General features: G+C 43.7%; 2 protein-coding genes across 2 annotated transcripts; one reads left to right on the top strand and one right to left on the bottom strand.

Annotated features, from left to right (window-relative positions):
• Positions 1 to 156: 156 nt before the first annotated feature.
• Positions 157 to 3713, bottom strand: LOC142185296 (3-galactosyl-N-acetylglucosaminide 4-alpha-L-fucosyltransferase FUT3-like). The gene is made up of 2 exons (XM_075260634.1): positions 3580 to 3713; positions 157 to 1258 (listed from the first exon to the last, which is right to left on the bottom strand). The coding sequence occupies exons 1-2, from the start codon at positions 3711 to 3713 to the stop codon at positions 157 to 159; spliced, it is 1236 nt and encodes a 411-aa protein (XP_075116735.1).
• A 4247-nt stretch (positions 3714 to 7960) lies between these two features.
• On the top strand, positions 7961 to 14469 carry RSPH6A (radial spoke head 6 homolog A). Its single transcript, XM_075260644.1, has 7 exons — positions 7961 to 8174; positions 9227 to 9461; positions 10090 to 10548; positions 10634 to 10921; positions 11011 to 11155; positions 12342 to 12459; positions 14235 to 14469. Exons 1-7 carry the CDS (start codon positions 8074 to 8076, stop codon positions 14467 to 14469), a joined length of 1581 nt encoding a protein of 526 aa, XP_075116745.1. The 5' UTR covers positions 7961 to 8073.
• Positions 14470 to 22255: the final 7786 nt, after the last annotated feature.

Genomic DNA, 22255 nt, shown 5'->3' with positions numbered 1-22255 from the left:
GTATGAATATGAACAATGACTTCAGAAACAGTGATCAGTGCAGGAGAACAAGCTAAAAGAGAAGTTTCCTTCATAAAATACATAACAATTGACTATTATCATCTGCACTATCGATTTATGAAATTTGTGTTACATTGTAGAGTTTGGCCATTAAGCCTATACGTCCTTCAAAAACCACTTTTCCACACTAGGGATAACTTGGTAATCTGGAGCCTGTTGAAGAGCCCTACAAGCCTTGCAGTAATGGTTGTCCCATCCAGTCTCTCTTCTCACACGGTAGTGAGATCTCCAGTAAAAATACTTTTTATATCTCTCATCATCCTTATCTAATTCAAAAAGATAAGAAGCTAATTCTTTTGGGCTTGAGAAATCATCTACATGGATGAAGGCCTCTCCGGGGATGAAACGCTCATAGTTTTTGCGAGTTGTCCCTAACACAACAGGAACAGCCCATGAATCGAAAGCATTGGACCACATCTTTTCAGTGATGTAATCCTTATAGATTGAATTCTCAAATGCTAAGTAAAACTTGTACTTGGAGATAGTTTGATAAAAGTCATCCCAAGACAGTCTCATGTGTTTCTTCCCATAGACATCAATTGGAAGGTATCTTTTAAGTTCCTCATAATAAATATTTCGTTTGACACCTGGATACCATTGGCTAACCACCCAAGCAACAAATTTAGTCTTGGCAGGGATTGAGAAGCTCTGAGGTTCCTTCAAAGCTTCAATTCGACCATAAGGTCTATAGACATCAGAGTCTTGGCGGAATGTCATAGTCATATTAAATAGGTTATCCAAGAAATGAAGATTTTTGATAATCAGTGGTGGTTCCATGTTAAACCATACCCAACGTTGATATAGAGGCCGTGGTTCTTGTGGTAAGGACTTTTTATCATACATGATGTCTACATGGTGTATAACAACAGCATCAGCAATGCCATACAAGCTCCTGTTTGCCGTTAGCTTACATCCAGGGATACCATATACACTCTGGCAAGTGTTTAAAGCGAAGGGTTCTCCAAAAGGCCAAACCCAAACAAGAACAAGAAGTTCCTTCTCTATCTTTTGCGGAGCACTTATGGAAGTCTTCAGAGACTGATCTGTGGTTTTCTGAACAATCCCTCTTTGTTCACATTCTAAGTCGATCGAGAGGCTCAGTCTTCCCCAGGTCCAGGAAAAAAGAATCAAAATTAAAAAAACAGGAACAATGACCAAGATACTTTGATGGTTGAAGAGTTTCAAGACTGCATTAAACCTGTAAAAATATGGACATAAACTTAGTGAAGATTTTTACATCAATAAAAGGACAATTTTTATTGCCCTGCTTACAATCACCAGGTAGAGCCAGCTGCTACATTTGACTGAAGTGGAACGTTGCTGCAATGGCAAGAGGCCTGAGAGTTGTAGGCCTTTGACAGGAGTGACTCAGATCTGTGTGTGAGAGCCATCCACCATTGGCACTTGCCAACTCAAATTGTTTTGGATCTAAGGGGTCTGCCGAGTGGATAGTTATTCATGGAAAAAATAAGACATCCTCTGAAAATAAGCCCTAAGCCATCTTTCAGAGAAAAATTAATATACGACCCTGTGTTAATTTAGGTGAAACACAGGTATTTAAATCGACGTCTCGATAAAAATTTTTATCTAATACATGCCTAAAGTTCATGGTGCCGTCATTTTGAATGTTTCTACCCAAAATCTCCTACTTCCAGGTCCCCACCTCCAAGGATTGCCAAGTTCTACACTGTGCTTAGGTAGTCTGAAAAACTCCCCCTGCCCTTGGACTAGCCAGCAGATAAATTTAGGTGACTGCAGAGAGCACCAGTTGCACACAAAGGAGGGCACCAAGTATTTTAAGTGTACATTTCCCCCTTAGCTGAAAAATTTTATCTGGAACTGGAGGATCAGTTTACGGTGGAGCCAAAAGGATACCTGTCTAAGGCTCTATTCAGAACACGTTTTTACATCTGTTTCACAAATGCAAAAAATCGATGCAAATTGAGGGCCCCTTCACATGGCATAAGCACACCGCTCATTTAGACCCATACACGCGAACGCTTCAAAACACATCCCATTCACTTCAATGGGAGCGCGCGTGAAGCCGGCTTTACGTGCGCTCCCATTGAAGTGAATGGGATGTGTTTTGCAGCGCTCGCGTGTACGGGTCTAAATGAGCGGCGCGCTTACGCCCTGTGAAGGGGCCCTGAAGAAAACGGATGGCTGTCGCTTACATAGACATCACTATTAAAAAACAGATCTGTTTCTGTTTGGTTTTTTTTGATAGACATGAAAGTATTGGAATACTAACTTTTTCTGTCCTTCAAAAAAATGGATCTATTTTTTGTAACCTTGATGTCTTTGTAAGCGGAAGGCCATCCAATTCCTCCTATTTTTTGCAGCCGTGGTAAAGAGATGGGAAAAACATGATCTGAATAGAGACTAAAGTGTTTTTAAAACATAGTTAAAAAGAACCTTTCATCAGATCGGGCACATGCAGTGTTATATACTGCTGGAAAGCTGACAGTGCGCTGAATTCAGCGCACTATCGGCTTTCCCGATCTGTGCCCGGTGTAAAGCGCTATCGGTCCCTGGCACTTAGCCAGGAACGTCCTTCTGCCCAGCAGCGCCTATCGCGCTGTACTGTGTGAGCGAGGAGGAACTCCCCCCTCTCTCTGCTCACACAGCTCGTCCATAGACGAGTATTATCAGGAGGGGAGGGGGCGTTCCTCCCCGCTCATTCTGTACAGCGCGATAGGCGCTGCTGGGCAGAAGGACGTTCCTGGCTAAGTGTCAGAAACGCCCTTCTGACTGTAAAGCGCTACAGTACCGGGACCGATAGCGCTTTACACCGGGCACAGATCGGGAAAGCCGATAGTGCGCTGAATTCAGCGCACTGTCAGCTTTCCACCAGTATATAACACTGCCTGTGCCCATTCTGATGAAAGGTCCTCTTTAAAGATTTTATTGCAGTAAATATTAAATTCAAGGTCTATAGCTGGAAAACACCAAAACGCTAAGGTCCCACCTTGTGGAAATGCAGTTTTTTATGTTGCAGAAGATATAAGAACTATATAAGAACTTCCTATATATTTCCCAATCCCTTTGTAGTCATTCTTGGTTTTGGCTTAAAAAAAAAAAAAAAAAACGCAACAGAATTTGCAACAAAAAAAAGCTGCACCTATGCAGGGGACGTAACCAGAAGAATTCCTGATCAGCGGTATAATGTCTGTGCCAAGTAATGAGGCTCTGAAGTCATTCTAGTGACTAGTAGTTGCACCATTGCTATACCAGAGATGGAGCCTTCTGCTTCCCAGGGATATGGGATCAGTATCAAAAATTTCTCCCAGCCTATCAAAGAGCAAAGTATCTCCAAACACGTTAATGAGTTTCCCGTGACCATGGACTGTTAGTAAGTAAAAATTTTAGATTTTAGGAAAAACTCAAAAGCAAAGCACAACAATAACTCACCTAGACCAACGTTGTAAATATGAGAATGACTAAATTCATAATTAAAAGTAAATTTAACTAAATCCAATTATGTTTCTTATCCAATACATGAAACGTGTTGATACTCACATTTTCTGGAAAATCTTTTTGAGAATAAGGGATGTAGCCAGGGATGTAGCCATAGTGTGATCTTCAAAAACCCTGGAATAAGAAGCATCTTCCGCATCAGGGTCCGTAGACTCTCTTCTTCCGAGCCACTTCATTCTGAAATACGTTCATATAGCTCTGGATTTAAGGCTAGACCTTTCTTTGTAAGAACTTGGCGTTAAGTACAGCATTATTAGAAGACAGGATTAAGAACGCAGTCATCAAAGTTTGTGGAGTGACACAGCAGCATTCATCTTCAATCGTATAAATGTACAACAAAGTCCCAACCTTCCCACCCACACTACATGACATTTAATGATATTTTTTTCCCGGCTAGTGAATTATCATTGGGTGATTCAGGACAATCTTCTATAGAAGTCACAATTAGAGATGTTTATGTCTACAGGCTCCACCATGACAACTTCAATGAGAAGAGGGGAGTCAGCCATGGCCAGAGACTTTGGGTAGTGGTTTATTTCCCGTGGGAACAAATAATTGGGCATCTTAAGGATCTTTTCATACGAGTGGCAATTGACAATATAACATGCCAAATAGGGGTAACCATTAACCAACATTTGCTACCAGGCCTTGGACCCTGTCAGGTTTCTAAAGGTCCCTCTGTAATATAAAATACACCACTATTCTAGGCGGCACAAGGAAGCTAGGGGCCCTGTTACAGATTTGCACTGGGGCCCAGGATCTTCAAGTTCCTCCAGTGCTAACCACTGTGCACATACAGCAGTCATAGTTAGTATAATAACCATTAAAGGGGTTGTCTCAGAAAGTAAAGTAAGGAGGGCCTTTCTCAACCAGGCTGAATGTAGGAGGGACTGGAGTGCCAGAGATAGCCAAAGTACAGCATCCCAATTGAAGTGAATGGGAGCGACAACCGTCACCAGTTCCACCTACATTCAGCCTGACTGCGATCAGGTTGAATGTGGGCATGGGAAAGGTCCTTCTTACTTTATTTTGTGGGATAACCTCTTTAAAGAGGAGCTTTCATCAGATTGGGCACAGGCGGTTCTATATACTGCTGGAAAGCCGACAGTGCGCTCACACTGTACAGCGCGATAGGCGCTGCTGGGCAGAAGGACGTATCTGACTGATTGTAGGAACACCCTTCTGACTGTAAAGAGCTACAGTACCGAAACCGAAAGCTCTTTACCCGGGGCACAGATCGGGAAAGCCGACAGTGCGCTGAATTCAGTGCACTGTCAGCTTTCCAGCAGTATATAGAACTGCCTGTGCCCAAATCGGTGAAAGGTCCTTTTTAATAAGATTGTTTATCCGAATACAGTTTCTAATTGTAGGCAGCATATGTTCTGTCTTCACAGAAGATATCCTACCGGCCATCAAGAATTTTTATTCCCACATCAGTGATGCAATCACCTGACAAAGAAGGAGATTGGTGCCCCGTTACGTACATAAGTGAAAAATAACCCATGTTACCGCAGTCTCCAATGTGGTCACTGTAAACGTAACTTGGCTAGATAAAGCCCGTATCCTGCAAGGCCCACCACTGAGCATTAAGGGCTGCTTTTCTACATATAAGGGGTTAAATGAGCCTACACCTGATAGCTTTGATTTGATGCATGATCCGTCTTTAAACATGGTTGGGGTCTTTTTTCATCACTGTGCCTTCAAACCCTTTAAGGACTTTGCCTATTTTGGTCTTTAGGATGCTGCTTTTTTTTTTGTACCAGCCAAGCTGTCATATGATAGCTTGATTTTTGATATTTTCGTATTTTGGGTGTGAGATATTAGTAATTATAGTAATTAGTAATTATGCACTTTTTCAGTCGTGCATTGGGTGCCATTTTTGTGATGTTCACTGAGTGGTCTAAGGCTAAGGCCCCACGGGACCCTATGCATCGCGGTTCTTCCCGCAGCGCTTTGAACAGAAAGTTCGTGGAGTTTTCCTCTGTGGACTTTCTGTTACCATTATATCTACGGGAAAGCCGCTGGCGTTTTCATAGATACAATTGACGTGCTGCGGTTTCCAAAACCGCTCCAATTTTGGAAATCGTAGCCTGTCTGCACTGCAGTTTTTACTGCAAAGTGGGCATGGGATTCACATAAATCCCATCCACTTTGCAACTACTATAAAACGCCGTGATTTTTCCCACGGCGTTTCCGCCGAAGGCAAATCCCAATGTTTCCAGCCCATGGGGCCCCGGCCTAAATGATATGTCAAAGTGGTTGTCCAGGCTCATCAACTAATAACCTATCAATTGAAGGTGACCTAACAACACCCCCAGCTCCCATTGGTTCGCCGTTTGAACAGACTACAGCATTCAGCCTCCATACCACCATGATTATCCTCATTCACTTCAATGGGACTGAGCTGCGAACTCATGTGACAAACTCTGCAAGGCGTGTGGCTGGATTGCTGCTCCGTGAAGGCCAGATGAGCAGGACAATGGCCACTGAAAACTATGCCACTGGAAGAAAACAGAAGGGCGCCATATTGTGCACTGTCTCACTGATGACCGGAATGAAGAAGGCACCGATACAGCCTGACAGACACCGCCAGCAATCATCGGACCCCAAAGATTCTGCAATGGTGTCCTTTGTTTTGATTAGAAAAGAATCACAGAAATGCTTAGTGGACATGAGCACAGCCTTAGCTTAGGGTCCATTGAAGGTCCCTCATTTTGATGAGAGGAATAACCCAATTGTCCTTATGTCAACTCTGATGCAGTGTGGTCACTGTCTGTGCAAATATTGTGGTGATCATAATGGGGGCGCTCAGACTAGTTAATCTATGTGGATGAATTTTGCCTATTAAAGGAGTTGAACACGGTTAGAAAAACATCCCCACTGTCTTCCAAAAACAGCGCCACAACTGTCCACAGGTTATGTGAGGTATTGCAGGTCATGCCCATTCACTTTAATTAGAGATGAGTGAACACTGTTCGGATCAGCCGATTCAAACAGCACGCACCTATAGAACTGAATGGAAGCACCTGTGACGCTGACTTTGCCGGCGGCTGGCCGATGTCACAGGTGCTTCCATTCATTTCTATGGGTGCGTGCTGTTCGGATCGGCTGATCCGAACAGTGTTCGCTCATCTCTAACTTTAATGGAGCAGGACTGCATTACCAGAAACAACCCACTAACAGGTGTGGTGCTGGTTTTGGTTGAAAGCAACCACCATTTTCTAATCCTAGACAAACCCTATAACCCTTTCCCAACATCTCCCATACCATTATCGGGGATGTTGGTTGTTCAAACATGGCAGCCAAGTGGCAATACCCATCATCATGGGAATTGACCCTACTAATGCCATGTTCAAAACTTACCACGGTAACATTTTACCATTAGCGTATGGGCGCCGCCATCTTCCTGTGATCACCATTCCCTGGATGCAGTGATTCATTACTATGTAACCCTGTATCCGGAGCTATAAAAAATATATACATCTGGTCCTGCAAAAAAAGACGCCTTATACAGCTCTGTATGCAGAAATATATAAAAAAAGTTACAGGTATCAGAATACGGTGTCAGTAAAAACCGAAGTCCGTAAGAAAGACGCACAAATGCACTTTTTCTCTAATTCTACACCTTTTGCATTTTTGCCAGCTTCCAGTACATTGTATGGAATAATAAATGACACCATTACAAAGTACAATTTGTCCCGCAAAAATTAAGCCTTGAATTGGAAAATAAAAAAAGTTATGGCTTTTGGAAAATCAAAAAATGGCTGCATTGGGAAAGGGTTACACCTAGCAAGCAATGTTAAGGGCTAGTTCACACGTGGGCAAAGGGGAGTTTTTTGACAGCGGATTTCGCTTCAAAATCAGCCCCTTTACAATGGAGCCCTATGTGAACAGCTAGCTTTTTTTTTCCACTAGCTTTTTTTTTCTGCTATTTTTCAGCTAGCAGAAAAAAGAAGCGACATGACCTTTCTTCAGGCGTTTTCCGCCTGAAGAAAGCAATAGAAGTGAATGGGAGGCAAAAACCGCGCGTTTTTTTGCAAAAATAAGCGACGCGGTTTTTTGCAAAAAAAACGCGCGGAAAAAAAAACGCTTGCGGTTTTTTCAGCCATTCACTCATATGGGAGGGGAAAACAGCCTGGCTTTTTTTGGAAGCGGTTTTTACAAAAAAAAAAAGCTCCAAAAAAAGCTTGGCAATGTCAAAAAAAAGCTTCCTAATTAGGAAGTGTTTTTTTTTCAGGACCAAAATAAGCCAGGAGGTTTTTATGTGTGAACTAGCCCTAACAGCTGCAGTCCCAGATATCAGCCCTGTGTAATACAGTCCAATAGTGTGGTCTAGGTCATGTACAAGGCTCAGCATAGTAAACTACAATCCCCGGCATGCAATGCGCAGCTTTGATCACATGATCCGGAAGTTTTAGCAGGGCGCCTAGCAATGGAAGACAGCATCAGCGGCTGTCCTGACAACGGGAGACGCAGAAGCGGCAGCTGCTCGGGTCGCGTCCATTACTGAGGTCTCCTGTCCGGGCCGCTGTGAAGATGTCGGAGAACCCGCCTGAGGTGGCGCCAGATCCCCGCCAGCTGCAGATTACATATGCCAAGGCCTATTTACTACAAGCGGGGCCTGCCGGGGTCAGCCTGTAAGTGCTCACCTCACTGACTGTACTACACTACGGTCTATGGCAGAGATATAGGCTACTATACACTGCCATGTGTCATGCTGGGAGTTCTGGTACCACAACCATAGGAAGAAGTGCTGACCAGGGGAACCAATAAGATTGCGGCTTTATTTCTTCAAACGGTCTCTGAAAAATTGAAAGCTGCAATGTGATTGGCTGCCATAGACAACTTATAAGACATAAGGGGAATCCGTGTGACAACCAGGACAGTGTATGCGCCCCTATGTGGGTTGTCAGTTCTTCCTAGTTATTCAGTTGTATCTCTTGCTCCCAACCAGCCAGTAAGATTAACCATTCAGGAGTCAAGGAAAGCTGGATGATAAAAAGGCTGTATTATAATAGACCATGAGTATTATTCCTGCAGTTTATGGGCCCAGTGATCTGTGGGTGTCCCGGGTGTTGGACCCTAGATATAATATTGATGATCTATCCTAAGTATATGCCATCAATGTTAGAAACCGGATTGACTCTTTAAAAGGTGATGCCAGTAACTGTCTGTACACCAGGACTTCCGTAGACCTGAAAAGTAAGGGGGCAGCGACACCGATTCAGTACTACAGCCCCCGACTATACTTCCCTGTGACGCTGCGCTCCAGACCACCCAGCTGTACAGAGATATTAGGGGTATCCGTCACCTCATTGGGGCCCTACACCGTGAAATTGGGCTCCTGTGAAGGAAAAGACAATGTAAGAGGTCATAGAAATTCTGCCAGGGCCTAATAGGTTTACCTTTGCCAACGTTAGTGTTGTGGCTGCAATGAAAGGCCGTCAGCGTTCCACAATCATACAGTAGGGGGCGATGGGGTGACAGAAGGAGCCCCTTTCTTCTACTAAGACGCAATGATTTGTAATCAGGGCACGTCTTGGATTGGAGTTCTCTTTTGGCTGCGCTCCTGATATGTACAGTATATATGTATCCATCACAGAAGGACAAGAAGGCCTCGTTTATGACAGATATATATATCACATAAAGTGAAGGGGTATTTATTTATTTCCCTGTATTTATTTCACAGCTATGAACACCTCTCCGCCCTTCTGTCGCGGATCCTGTCAGAGCGCCCCCCTAATGCCCTGGAGACCCTGGAGCAGATGAGCACAGAGCTGCATTGGTCTAGACTGAACAAAGGACTTGACTCGCTGCGCCCCCTGCCTGAAGACCCCCCCACTTTCACTAAGGCAGAATCTCAACGTGCGCTGTTCACTCGCGGTGCAGGAGAAGCTGATGAGACCGAAGGAGATGGAGAAATGGTGAGGAATAAGAGCCTGGTATGGAAGGGTGACGGGGGTGTCATTATGTGTAGCGGGGATGAGATTGTCCTCTGGCTCATGACCAACGCAAACTAACAAAGTGACATTAGAAAGAAATCTTATACATTACCGGGCCAAGCCTAAAACCCCTCCAGAAGAAAGAGGGAACCATCTATAGGAACTGTTTGGGGGTTCTTGCCCATAGCTAGTACAGAGTAGGTTGAGGATCCTTAGACGCAGCTGAAGGCAAATGATTAATTGCACCAGTCATGTGCACATGGATGGCATGTCATCCCAGACAACCCCTTTAAGATGGTGTTCTGTAATACTACATATCCCTTGAAATGGTCGCTCCAGAGCAAACTGCTTATGACTAGGGTTTGAGTTGCCAGACCCATGACTATTGCCAGCACTAGCAGCACCTCATTTAGAAGAACATGGTAGGACAGCCCATCTTCAGGATAAATAACCACCTTGACATGTCACCAAGACATACCTCAAGATGTTTTTTTTTATAAGGAGACCTCCACCAATATACTGTTTGCTACATAAAATATATATCTGCTTCTCAGTGGGATCTTAAGCAATAGTTGCTTTCTAATATGTACCTCTTTATTGTCTTTCTTAGACAGACTCGCCTCTTCCTAACCTCTATGACCTTGCTCATCTTCTCCAACAAGGAGGAGTGAACTTAGGGCAAGATGAGACAGTACGGATAGCCCTTGCCATGAAACGACTCACTGACACCCGTCCACTCCAGTATTGCCGCTTCTGGGGCAAGATCTTTGGTACGGGGGGTAGCTATTTGGTGGCGGAAGTTCAGTTTCGTGAAGGTGAAGATGAGGAGGCAGAGGAGGAGGCAGAAGATGAAGAGAAAACAACGGCTGAGGAAGAGGAAGATGAGGAGGAAAGAGAAGAGGCAGAAGACTTGCCTCCTAAATCTACTTACCGTCCTCCCCCTGTGGTGCCCCGAGAGGAGAATGGTACAGGAACCAATAAATACGTGTACTTTGTGTGCACTGAAGCTGGGGCAGAATGGATCAGGCTTCCACCGGTGACGCCGGCGCAGATCACAGCCGCACGAAAGGTATCTGCTCGTCTCCATGTCTTGTCAGCTTCAGTAATGTCCCATCTTATATCTGTGTCTGATATTCTTCCATCCTTGGCAATAGATCAGACGTCTCTTCACTGGAAATCTTGATGCTCCAGTCATCACCTACCCACCATTCCCAGGAACAGAAGCTAACCTTCTACGTGTACAGATTGCCCGGATCTCTGCAGGAACCCATGTCAGTCCCCTGGGCTACTACCAGTTTGGAGAAGAGGAAGGTGAAGAAGAAGAGGAAGGAGCAACAAGGGACACCTATGAGGAGAACCCAGAATTTGAGGGCATCCCTGTGGCTGACCTGGTGGAGAACCTGTCTAGTTGGGTTCATCACGTGCAGCATATTCTGCCACAAGTGAGAATACCGCGGGCCATATGTATACCGTATTCGGAGACATGGGGTCTTCCTTCGTCTTGTCTTTACATTTGTTTCCTTTCCATCAGGGACGTTGTGTCTGGCTTAATACAGCTGTGAAATCTGAGGAGGAAATGGAAGAAGAGGAAGGAGAGGAGGAAGAGAAGGAGGATGAAGAGGAGCCAGAACCCGAAGTGGGGCCGCCACTCCTCACCCCCCTCTCAGAAGATGCAGGTACCAGGCCTGCACACAGAATTGGACAAACTGCAATACTCTGCACCGCCCCTACTACATAGCTTTCTAACAACTAATCACTGGGGGATGGTAAAAGTCGGACCCCCACCAATCTGATATTGATGACCCATGCTAATGATAGGTCATTGATATTCTCAACCCCACTAAATGTTGTGCGTCTAGATAGAGATGATAGACATTGGCACCTAGCTGTATGTTGTCTTCACAGAATAGTGAACTGGTAAAATTCACATTTCTGGGCCTGGTACCAACCCATGAGGCAGATTTTGCATTGAAATTCTGAAAAATGGGCAACCATGATGAAGGATTATGGTCTTAGGCTGTCCTAAGGCTGGTTTCAGACCACCATGTTCAGTCTAGATAACTCAGTCCATTTGATGGTCACATTTCCTAGACTGACCAAGGTCTTGCTGAATTGGACTCGCGGCATCTTAGTGATCTGCAGTGTTAAGAGTTAAGTTCAGCTGAGCCAGAGTCGATCTGGGAATTGAGGCCGTCAAACAGACCATGTATGAAACTGGCCTTAAAGGGGTTGTCCAGACCAACATGGAGAGACAAATGTCATTGTTTGTATAATAAGCAGTTGTACAATTTTCCAATATGTTTTCTGCATCTATTCCTCAGGGTCATGTAAGGAACACACAAGTGCAATAATAATTGTCTCTCTATATCTGGTCTGAAACTGGACAACCCCTTTAACCAGAGTAGACAGAAAGCCGCTTCGGGGCCATATTTGCATTCTTAGAATTTATAGAAAATGGACAGACATGAAAGAGGAAAGTCTGGAGCAAAGTCTAGTCTTGTGTCTGGCCAGGTCACCATGTTCGCCATCTGTCATCACGTTTCTACTACATTAGATATTCCTTGTGCTGGTTACTTATCACAGAGCCCATCACCTCCCCTCCAGATTAAGGATGTATTCACATGACGAGGTTAAATCTGCATAAAGAAGGCTTGTACTTGCAGTTGTGGTTTTTACAGGTGAATAACAATTAGTTCACGTTTCACCTGCCTTACAGAAAAGGGTCTCAGGTGGGGGGGGGGATCCATAACCCTGCTCATCTACTTGACCGCTCCATCCACTCCTACTCTGTGTAACCTCCTATAATGTCCCCTCTGCCTGTATAATGACTTCTCAATACTTGCCATGTCTTCTTTTTCCCAGAGATAAACAACACCCCTCCATGGACGGCTTACCTCTCCTCCCAGCACATTCCTCAGTACGCTCTTGCTGTTCTTCGCTCTAATCTGTGGCCTGGAGCCTACACCATTGCAAGTTCTAAGTATGTATTTGATCTCTCCACTTCCGTAAGGAGAAACCATTTTCATTTTTAGATTTCTTATTCTGTTTGCTTAGCTGTCACTGCCATGATGCCTCAGCACAGCGGCACACAGGCAGCTAGAGCCAGTGCCATCTTTACCTGCTGGGAGACTGTGCATGCCTATTCCTCTTTTCTTCTTAACCACTTCCGGACCGCCCATAGACTATATACGTCCTGATAGTGGTTGTCTAGTTCTGCCAGGACGTACCTGTACGTCCAAGTCAGAACACAGCAGCTGCACAAGATTGTGCAGCTGCTTTCACTAGGAGCCGGCTGTAACTTCAGCCGGAGCTCCCAGAGAGATAGCAGGGCAGATTTATTACCTCCCCTGCCTTCTCGATCGGGGTGTATACAGCGCTCAATGAGCACTGTATACACGGCTATGGACGCAGCCATAAATCAGCTGCCCTCTGACCCGGCAGACACGTGATCTGCTGGGAGCAGTGTCCTGCCAGAGCTGCTGGGTCCTACAGGACTCAGATCAGCTCTGCATACTGTATATACAGTGTGCAGGAGTCTGTATTTCTCCTGTAACTGAGGTTAAATGTACCAGCCTCAGTTATAGGAGAAATCAGCCTCAAGTACAAAAAAAAAAGTGATCAGATGTCCCCAAAGGTCTCTTATCACCTTATGGGGACACAATGTGGAAAAAAAAATAAAATAAAAATATAATAAAAAAAGTTTAAAAAAAATGTAAATAAAATTATAATAAAAAATAAATAAATAATACGCTAATAAAACACCGTTATTAAAGGTTATAGCCCCACCCCCAACGACACCATACAAAATAAAAATTACCGTAACGGAGAGGAAAAACTATATTATAAAGTTTTTCAGTGACACTTTGTGTTATTAAATAAAAAAAAAATATATTAATTGAAAATCAGACACAATTTCCCTCCTATTTTGTTTATATTTTCCTGGATATAAAAAAAATTAAAACACATTTGAAAATAAAAATAACATAAAAATAAAGCCCTATGTGCCCCCGAAAAAAGACGCAAAAATTAGTTGACTAAGACATACGAGAAAAATTTTACAGACCTCAAAACCGCACATACAAAATATACCTAAAATGTGTCTGGTCCTGGACCACAAATTGGCCCGGTACTGAAGTGGTTAAATATAATCTATAAGACTATAAGTATACAGTGAGTGAGGCTGTGCTGTGATCCCACCATTGTAACTGTGTGACAGGAGGTGTCTAGTCATCAGCAGTTTAATAGGAGCAGGAACACACCTATGTGGCCAAAAAGCAGTGCAGATAAACCTGTTTTCCGTCACGTCCCTCATGATGGCATTTACTCACCACTGTAGCCATGACGGGGGACTAATGGAAACAGAATTACCGGTAAGTCTAATTCCAGCTTTTATGAATATACAAATGAGCTTGAAAGTGCAGCAGGGGCGGAGCCTGATTTGCCAGTTTTACCTACAGACAAAAAAATTAGGGAATGAAAATGTCAATGATATCTAATAGGAGACACCAATCACGCAGGAGAGCCGAAGAATTCGCAACGGTCTGTAGAAAAATCAGGCCCCGCCCCCAGTGCACTTGCAGGCTGATTTCATATCCATATAAAGATGATTCTCTCTGTATTGTTTCTGCGGCTTCTTTCTGCTCCTAATACAGGCCCTACATGGCACAATTATTGGTTTGGCAGACCCCCTTTAAGGGGCTTATGTTATATTGTTTAGTTGCATTTTTCACTTCCATGTCCGACCTCCCTTCACAGGAAATTTGAAAACATTTACTTTGGTTGGGGCACAAAGTACAGTCCTGAAGGATACAGCCCCCCTGCACCTCCTCCACCCCAACCTGAGTACCCAAGTGGGCCAGAAATTAGTGAGGGAGTAGACCCCACGGTAGAGGAGGAACAAGCTCTGAAGGCCGCCCAGGAAGAAGCCGCTGCTGCTGCGGAAGAGGCAGAGGAGGAGGAAGAGGAGGAGGAAGAAGAGGACGATGATTAGGAAATGAATCTCTTTGGATTTCTGTCACTTCCAAACATTAAAGTTGTTATTTTCACAGTTGAAAGTGTCTTTATTATACCAAAGGGTTATGTAATGCTGCCATACATGCTATATTAGTAATATATACACCCGCATTGTATATACTGTACATTACATTATTATGTACTGATCAGGAGATGCCAACTGTATTATACTCCAGAGCTGCATTCATAATTCTGCTGGATGACATTGGGAGGAATTGACAAGTTAACTGGTTGAATTTGACCCGAAATAAATCAGGGGCCTGAGATGCTGGCTATGAAGCAGCAGATTCTGCCACAGATTTCGGGGTAGAATCCGTGACAAATTCCTCCACGTACCCTTAAGCTTCTGCTGATACTTTTTTCTATCTACGGATGCCAAGGGGAAACATGACGGTACATCTGGTTCGATTATTATGAAACTTTGCAATAAATTGATAAAAATATTGATTATCGTCTACCTGCTTAGTCTTGTGCTTTTAGCCTATGAAGCTGTCATTATCATTTCTGACCACTAGGTGGTGCTGTTGCACTACACTGAATTAATATCCCCAGAACAGGTGATAATATTCAAGCATAGATTTTGGGTTTGATGTGTTGTATATGTTAGAATGGAGGGGGTAAAATCAGCTGCTGCCTGGTATGCCGGAGATCCAGTAAGTGGCGCTGCCCCTTTTACTGTTAGGCTACATGTAAACAACTGTAGTGGTTTTTACTTTCCACAAATACTGATCCGCAAATAAAACATGTCAGTATGTCATCTGCAATCACGGATCTGAAAAAAGATTTATATGATCCCTTACAATTGTGTTTTCCGTAAATGCGAACAAGAATAGGACGTCTTTAAAATCTTCAGCTCTTGAATACAGCTAAAAATAAAGTCATGTGTATGAGCCTATAGAAATGAATGGGTCCGTATTTTTATCTGCCGTCTTCCACTTGAGCTATGCAACACCTGCCAATGCCGAGGCTCCAGGGGTGTTAGCTATGATGGGCTGCCAGGTGGGCACAGCCAACACTCCCGGCAGTGGTGTAACTTAAATCATGTGGGCCCCGTTGTCATTTTTTGTCCGGGGCCCCCTACCTCATCCTTACAGAGAATTCTTGATAGTGATGGTTACGGGTGATAAGGAGTTTAATCCACCTTAGTGTGGTTAGGGTCACCTGTGCATCTCCTTGGCTTATGGGTCAGATAGAAGCAGCAATCTCAATACTGATGCCAGTGCTTATGGGCCCCCCTAAGGCTCTTGGGCCCCAGTGTTACTACACCCCTGACTCTTGAAGCTGAGACAGGGCCACCTACTGGATCCATGACACAACTGATTCAAACCAATTCATTCTAGACATATGAAATTTATCATCCAACGACACAGGAAAATCAGTATCAGGTTCTACATCTTACAATTAGCCAATCTCAAAGACAACAAATCTGTCAATGTCAGGGCGGATCTGTGTGCTCATCTATATCTGTGCCAGCTAGAAGATCAATCTGTCATCAGCTTGACATCTGTGATATGTACGTGCAATAACTTACCAAACCATACACATATATAACATACACGCCTATGTTTACAGAACATGGGTCAGAAGGGGTAATGTCTCTCATTTGGGATAGACGGGTACAGAGACTTATAGGACCATGCATGCGCTGCAAATAAGACCTCAATGACGCAAAGAGAAACTTGGTCCTAGTGCCACCTATTGGAAGGTAGATCCCTATAGATTAATACTTGGTTATCAAAGAAACCTAAGGACATAATCTGGAGATAATAATCAGGAGTTATTCTGGTTTGGTTATTATCCCCAGATTACGCCTTTAGGCCAAGGCCCCACGTGGCGAAATGCGGCAAAATACCTTGAAACCAGGTACAGTTTACCAATCTACCTTCCAATAGGTGGCGCTAAGAGAACATTCCTCTTTATCACCAATGAGGTCTTCTTTCCTTACCCAGAATTCTTAGCACATGCATGATAAGTCTCTCCCTAATGAGACACCTTACCCCTTCTGACCCTTGTTCTGTAAACATAGGCGTGTACGCTGCATATTATACATGTGTATAGTGTGATAAGTGGTTATTACACTTACAGATCACAGACGTCAAGCTGATGACAGATTGATCTTATCTGCATAGATTCTGTCTAGCTCACCGCACCACCTACTGTTAACATACGGAACTACAGTACCTTTAATTTCAACGTATATCCACTCCTTTAAGCAGTGAGGATGGGGGAAAAAAAGAAGGACACACTTGTGAATTAATATGTTTTTTCATCTTTATTCACCACGTAAATTCACACAATATATATATAAATATAAACACTCAGACATTGATCTTCACTGTACACACAAATGTTGGCTTCCTTCCATATATACAGTCATATATACAATAGGCATATATACATAACCTTGATAGTAACAAAACATAAATAAAATATATTACATCTGAATTTCCTATATCTATATATATCTATATATAAACAGGTATATATACATTTATATAGATATAAAAATAAAACACTATCGTGTGCATAGATATTACCCAACATGGTAGAAGTCCATTCAGATATCATGTAAACTAAATTCTCAGGGATTGCTTTTGGTGATTTGGAACGTGGGACTTACATTCACAGGTACGATATATGGCAGCATGCAGTGAGGAAACTCAATGCGTCTCTGAGTAAGCAAGGAAACATACAGTGCGTCATAAATCTAGATTTATATTAAAAAAAATCCAAGACGTGAATGAAAAGGTTAAGAGATAAAAGTATCCCCGGCTCTATAGGCAAACGTATGCCTTCCATTTAAAGGGGAACTCCAGTGCTTCCGCTTCCTAATATACATTCTTTAAAAGTACATAAAAATCCATTGTGGATCTTGTTGCAAATTCCAAATAGAATTTACAGGAAAATCGACTTTTTTGTTACATATGGATTCTGCCATGCCTGTATTACACTACATCCACCTGGATGGAGAATAAGCAGTATGCCTAGGTGTAGGCTATAAAGGAGACCAGGGTTGCTTACACCTTGTAGGGTTAGGGTTAGATGTCCATCATGGTCAGAACAAATTATCATCGGATAGATTTCCCAGCCCAAACTCAGTCTGGAGATCCGAACTCTCTGCGTCATTGTGATCTCTGATACCAGGAGTCCCTGCAGCCCCATGACTCCACTGTCCTGTACTCTATACTGCAGGGACTCCCGACATCATAAAGGGTGTATAGATCTCTGGATCAAGTTCAGGCCAGGAAATCCAACTGATGTAAAACTGGATTTTCTAACCTGGATTACTTAGTGCACATCTACAGTATATGTTTCTACAAATCTGTAAAGAATCTGTATATTGCATGGAGATTTGGCACAGATTTTACTGCAAAACAGATTTTTTCCCCAATGTGCAGATTGGGTTTGGAAGCCTTATAGCCCCATGATTTTTTGTGCAGCGTTTCCACAAAGTGCAGCCTTAGACTTAGGCCTCATCTACACGACATGTGCAAGACATGTGAGGATAGGCCTTCAATTGTAGACAGTGGGTGTCCCCTTTAAGCAATGGTATTTGCACATATAACCCATCTGCAGTACATGGTTATATATATAGATTTTTTCCTCGGCCTTTGGAGATATAGACTATACATGAAACAGGCAGAATGAATATTACAGTGGACTGTTATTGTCTATGGATATTCCTTGGTTGCTACGTTTCGGTTAAGTATCCGTATACACTTTGCCTGAATATCACTGGAAAGACAGAAACACCTCGTGGAATCTGGGCCTCCTGCCACCACTTATTCTATTTAAAAGTTCTCTGGAACAAGCTAAAGCCACGTCTGGTCCTTGTAATGAATCCATAAGCAAGACAGATCACTGGGAAGCAGCCAGAAAGGGCCTAGAGAAGTATACCCACTGTATATGCAAGTGTGGGCAAATACAGCAAGTGCCTCCACCCCAATGCATACTGTATACACCATATAGGTAGATAATGTGCCTGCTATAGGGCCCTTGAAGATGGGAGCAAAGTTCAGGCTGACCCTAACCCCTGTGCTTATGGATGATGAGAATCTGTGCACAGCTCCTCCCCAGAGGAGCCATATTGTTGGCAAACCATGAGTGTGAAGTTGTGTACATCAGTGCCTCCACACCAATGCCTACTGTAGACAATGTGACTGCTATAAGTCCTTTGAAAATTGGAACAAAGTTTTGGTTAGTCCCAACCCCTTTCCTTCTGAATGATGAGGCTCCTCCCCCGAGGAACCATATTGTTAGCAAATTATGAATGTGGAGTTGGTCTAAGTGGCATGGGAAGGACAGGGCAGTGGAAACAAACAGCAGATATTTTGATCTTTGCTGAGGGGTCTGCTTTATTCTAAGTACATGAACTACATGTGGATAGTCCTGCTGATGTATATTTGCCAGCTATGACCAGACATCATGGGGAAACCCCACAAAATTTATAAGTTGCTGACCCTAGGCATAACTTTAAGCTGCCAATGTAAAATCTCTAGCAGGGCCCCAAGTGGCCATATTCTGTGGTAGATGGGTCTTTAGGTCACCAAAAGGACAAGGATCCAGGTATGACTCCTACCTATGTAAACCCCCCCATGCTATGTCTTAAGAGTGGACATTGTCACCTCCGCCCATAACTGGATATACTGTACAAACATACCCTTCTGTGACAGAGGAGCAGGGGGCAGATTCTGCCTCACAAAGTCTTATTAAAATGTATCAAAGGTTGCACAATTTGTCAGAAATTTGGCACGTCTAAAGCCGGGGGGTACTACACTTTCAATTTCCTCGGCTGTGGCAGATTTGACCATTTCGGCCAACAAACAGTCTGAATTAGACATGATAAGGAGAATCCCTGAACAGTCTTTCACAGATTTTAGTATACCGATAACAGATCGGCCATGCTAGATATCTTCAGTCGTTTCGGTGGCTCATCGGTCAACCTACGCAGACTCACAACCTGAGAGGTGCCAAAGGAGTGAACTTTTGGCTTCCATCGGGGCAGTATGGGTGGCCATACAGTTTCTTGATCTTTATAGCTAAGCACAGAAGACTTTCCTATACCACATACCGTATACTTGTGACTTTACAATGGGCCTGGCATCGGTCACATGGCGTGCGTATACATCCATATCTCCCACAGAAGCCTTGGCCGCAGTGCAGACAGCGCTGAACTTGTTCTCAATCTGAATTAAACCAGGTTCAATTAATGAGTTGTTGAAAAGGAGCCTTTTATGGAGGCCGCATCAGAGCGCTGAAATGTGTGGGAAACACCAGCCAAAAACAAACGCTTCCCTGCTGAAATGGGTCATGTTTGTGTATCCGCATTCCTGGCTGGCAAGGCAGGTCCTATAAATAGCTAATTATCATAATTACCAATAAAATGCCATCGCCAGCTGCAGCTAATAATAAAGTATGGAAAAGGCACAGTGACGGGCCTGGGAAGGGCTCCTGCCGGGCCGCAATGCTATAAGAGCAAAGACACATAGTGACGGGCCGAGAGGAATCCTGATGGGCCGCTATAAGAGTAAAGACATATAGTGACGGGCCGGGAGGAATCCTGCCGGGCCGCTATAAGAGCAAAGACACATAGTGATGGGCCGGGAGGAATCCTGACGGGCCGCTATAAGAGTAAAGACACATACTGACGGGCCGGGGAGGACTCCTGACGGGCCGTAATGCTATAAGACTAAAGACACATAGTGACGGGCCGGGAGGAATCCTGCCGGGCCACTATAAGAGCAAAGACACATAGTGATGGGCCGGGAGGAATCCTGCCGGGCCGCTATAAGAGTAAAGACACATACTGACGGGCCGGGGAGGACTCCTGACGGGCCGTAATGCTATAAGACTAAAGACACATAGTGACGGGCCGGGAGGAATCCTGCCGGGCCACTATAAGAGTAAAGACACGTAGTGATGGGCCGGGAGGACTCCTGCAGGGCCACGATGCTATAAGAGTAAAGAAACGTAGTGACGGGCCGGGAGGATTCCTTTCAGGCTATGCTGCTATAAGAGTAAAGACACACGCTCAGGTTTTTAGATGCAGTTTTTGAACCCAAAATAAAGAATGAATTGAAAGAAAAGGAGAAGTATCATCTGTTATCACCCTTTATGATCCACACCTGCTAAATCTTAAACTGTGTCCTTACTCTTAAAGGGATTGACCGGGTTAAGAATAACATACCTGCTTTATTTTTTTAAAAAAAATCTGCCACCCTTGTCCTCAGGTTGTGTGTGGTATTGCAGCTAAGCTTCAGTCATCTAATTGGAATAAATTGCATTACCAGACACAACCACTGAAAAAAAAACTAAAAACTAGTGCAAATATGAACATTGCTGTTTCCTGTAGCAACTAACAAAATTATCATATATATGTTCTAATTAGTGCTACTTAAGACCTAGGGCAGTCTCATGTGATGTCTATCTGTGTGTGTGTGTATTCCTGTGTGTCTGTGCATTTGTGTTAAGACTGTGACAGTGCAACAAATCACACGTCGTGCAGTTCTGCATACAAGGATTCTGGATCATCACCTTATACGCAGACTATGAACTACAACTCCCAGCTGTCTGCTACCGTAGTAATGTAAGACCTATCTTTGCTTCCTCCTTAATGTCTCCCCCAAAGCTCCTTCTCAGTCCATGACATAACTTATTAGCCTTGTTTTATAAGGTACAATCTATGGTGCAGATTTTTCATGTTTCCTGTTGTGTGGGAGGGGCTTAAAACAAGTCTGTGGAGCACAAAGAGGAAGTCTCCTATACAGCAGGAAGAAGTACTGGAGCTACACGGTGGTCGCCCAGACAAGAGACTGCAGAATCCCAAAGCCCAGAGAGGATGGGGAAGCTAGAAGACAATTAAGTATGTTCTAATAAGTTATGTATATGAACACTGTCATGGTGGCGGAGCTAGGCTATATGGGCTTTCTTACAGGTCCTTTTAGAACAGTTATTGTTCCTTAATCTTGTATATACAAATTCAGGATCCTCTAGTGGGCCCACAGTAACAGTAAAGGGCCCAAAGGTCCAGCAGAAGGACAGAAAAAGGATTCTGGCACAATAATATGGCCAAATACTATTTTGGTTATGGCTGCTGCCCGGAGTGCCATCCAATGGTTGGAGGAAGGTCCACCAAGGGCCAAAACATCACACAAATAGATTTATTTCTTCAGTAATCCTTTTTTGTATTGGTGTGGACGGAATAGGATTCTATCCGGGCATCTACGCTGAGCTTAAGGTACCGTGCTACCTCTTCAACGGCCCATTTGGAGCTGACTTTGGAGTCAATCACTGGCCACTAGGGTCTCGTTCATTCATAAATTCAACTTACTTATGATGTAAGACGTCAGAAGTTATGATCGGTGTTGAGAACCCCACTGGTCGCTAAAATGAAGGGGCAGAGGCGCTCCATTTCTGTATGGCTGCAGATAGGTTCAAGATTTACCCATTAAAACTTCTGACATGTTAGAACCCATACAGAACCCATATTCTATAAGGATGGAAAGAGACAGTGGTAAACATCGCCCACCCAAGAAACCCGTCCAACAATGCACAGCTGTCAGTTACATCAACCATCTCTGGTAGGAGGCATGGCCTCCAAAACTATTATATAACCAAATAACAACCAGCTTGGAAATGACTAGGACAGATATTTTGGTTTCAGTAATGTCAGCCGCCAACAGGTAACACAGAACCCTTTGCAACCCATTTTGTTCAACTTGGCAAGCCAACAGGCACAATGGTAGATGTGGACACAGTGCCAA

This window comes from Leptodactylus fuscus, chromosome 11, assembly GCF_031893055.1.
Source record: "Leptodactylus fuscus isolate aLepFus1 chromosome 11, aLepFus1.hap2, whole genome shotgun sequence".
NCBI classification, from domain to species: Eukaryota; Metazoa; Chordata; class Amphibia; order Anura; family Leptodactylidae; genus Leptodactylus; species Leptodactylus fuscus.
The sequence above is the reverse complement of the archived record's forward strand: the minus strand, read 5'-3'. Positions and strand labels throughout refer to the sequence as shown.

Bases quoted from the DNA above. Each gene is read 5' to 3' on its own strand.
- LOC142185296 (XM_075260634.1), bottom strand. From the start codon at position 3,713: ATGAAGTGGCTCGGAAGAAGAGAGTCTACGGACCCTGATGCGGAAGAT. The intron at 1,259-3,579 runs GTGAGTATCAAC...ATATTTTTACAG, and splicing joins AAAAAGATTTTCCAGAAAAT to GTTTAATGCAGTCTTGAAAC.
- RSPH6A (XM_075260644.1), top strand. From the start codon at position 8,074: ATGTCGGAGAACCCGCCTGAGGTGGCGCCAGATCCCCGCCAGCTGCAG. The intron at 8,175-9,226 runs GTAAGTGCTCAC...TTTATTTCACAG, and splicing joins GGGCCTGCCGGGGTCAGCCT to CTATGAACACCTCTCCGCCC. The intron at 10,922-11,010 runs GTGAGAATACCG...CCTTTCCATCAG, and splicing joins TGCAGCATATTCTGCCACAA to GGACGTTGTGTCTGGCTTAA.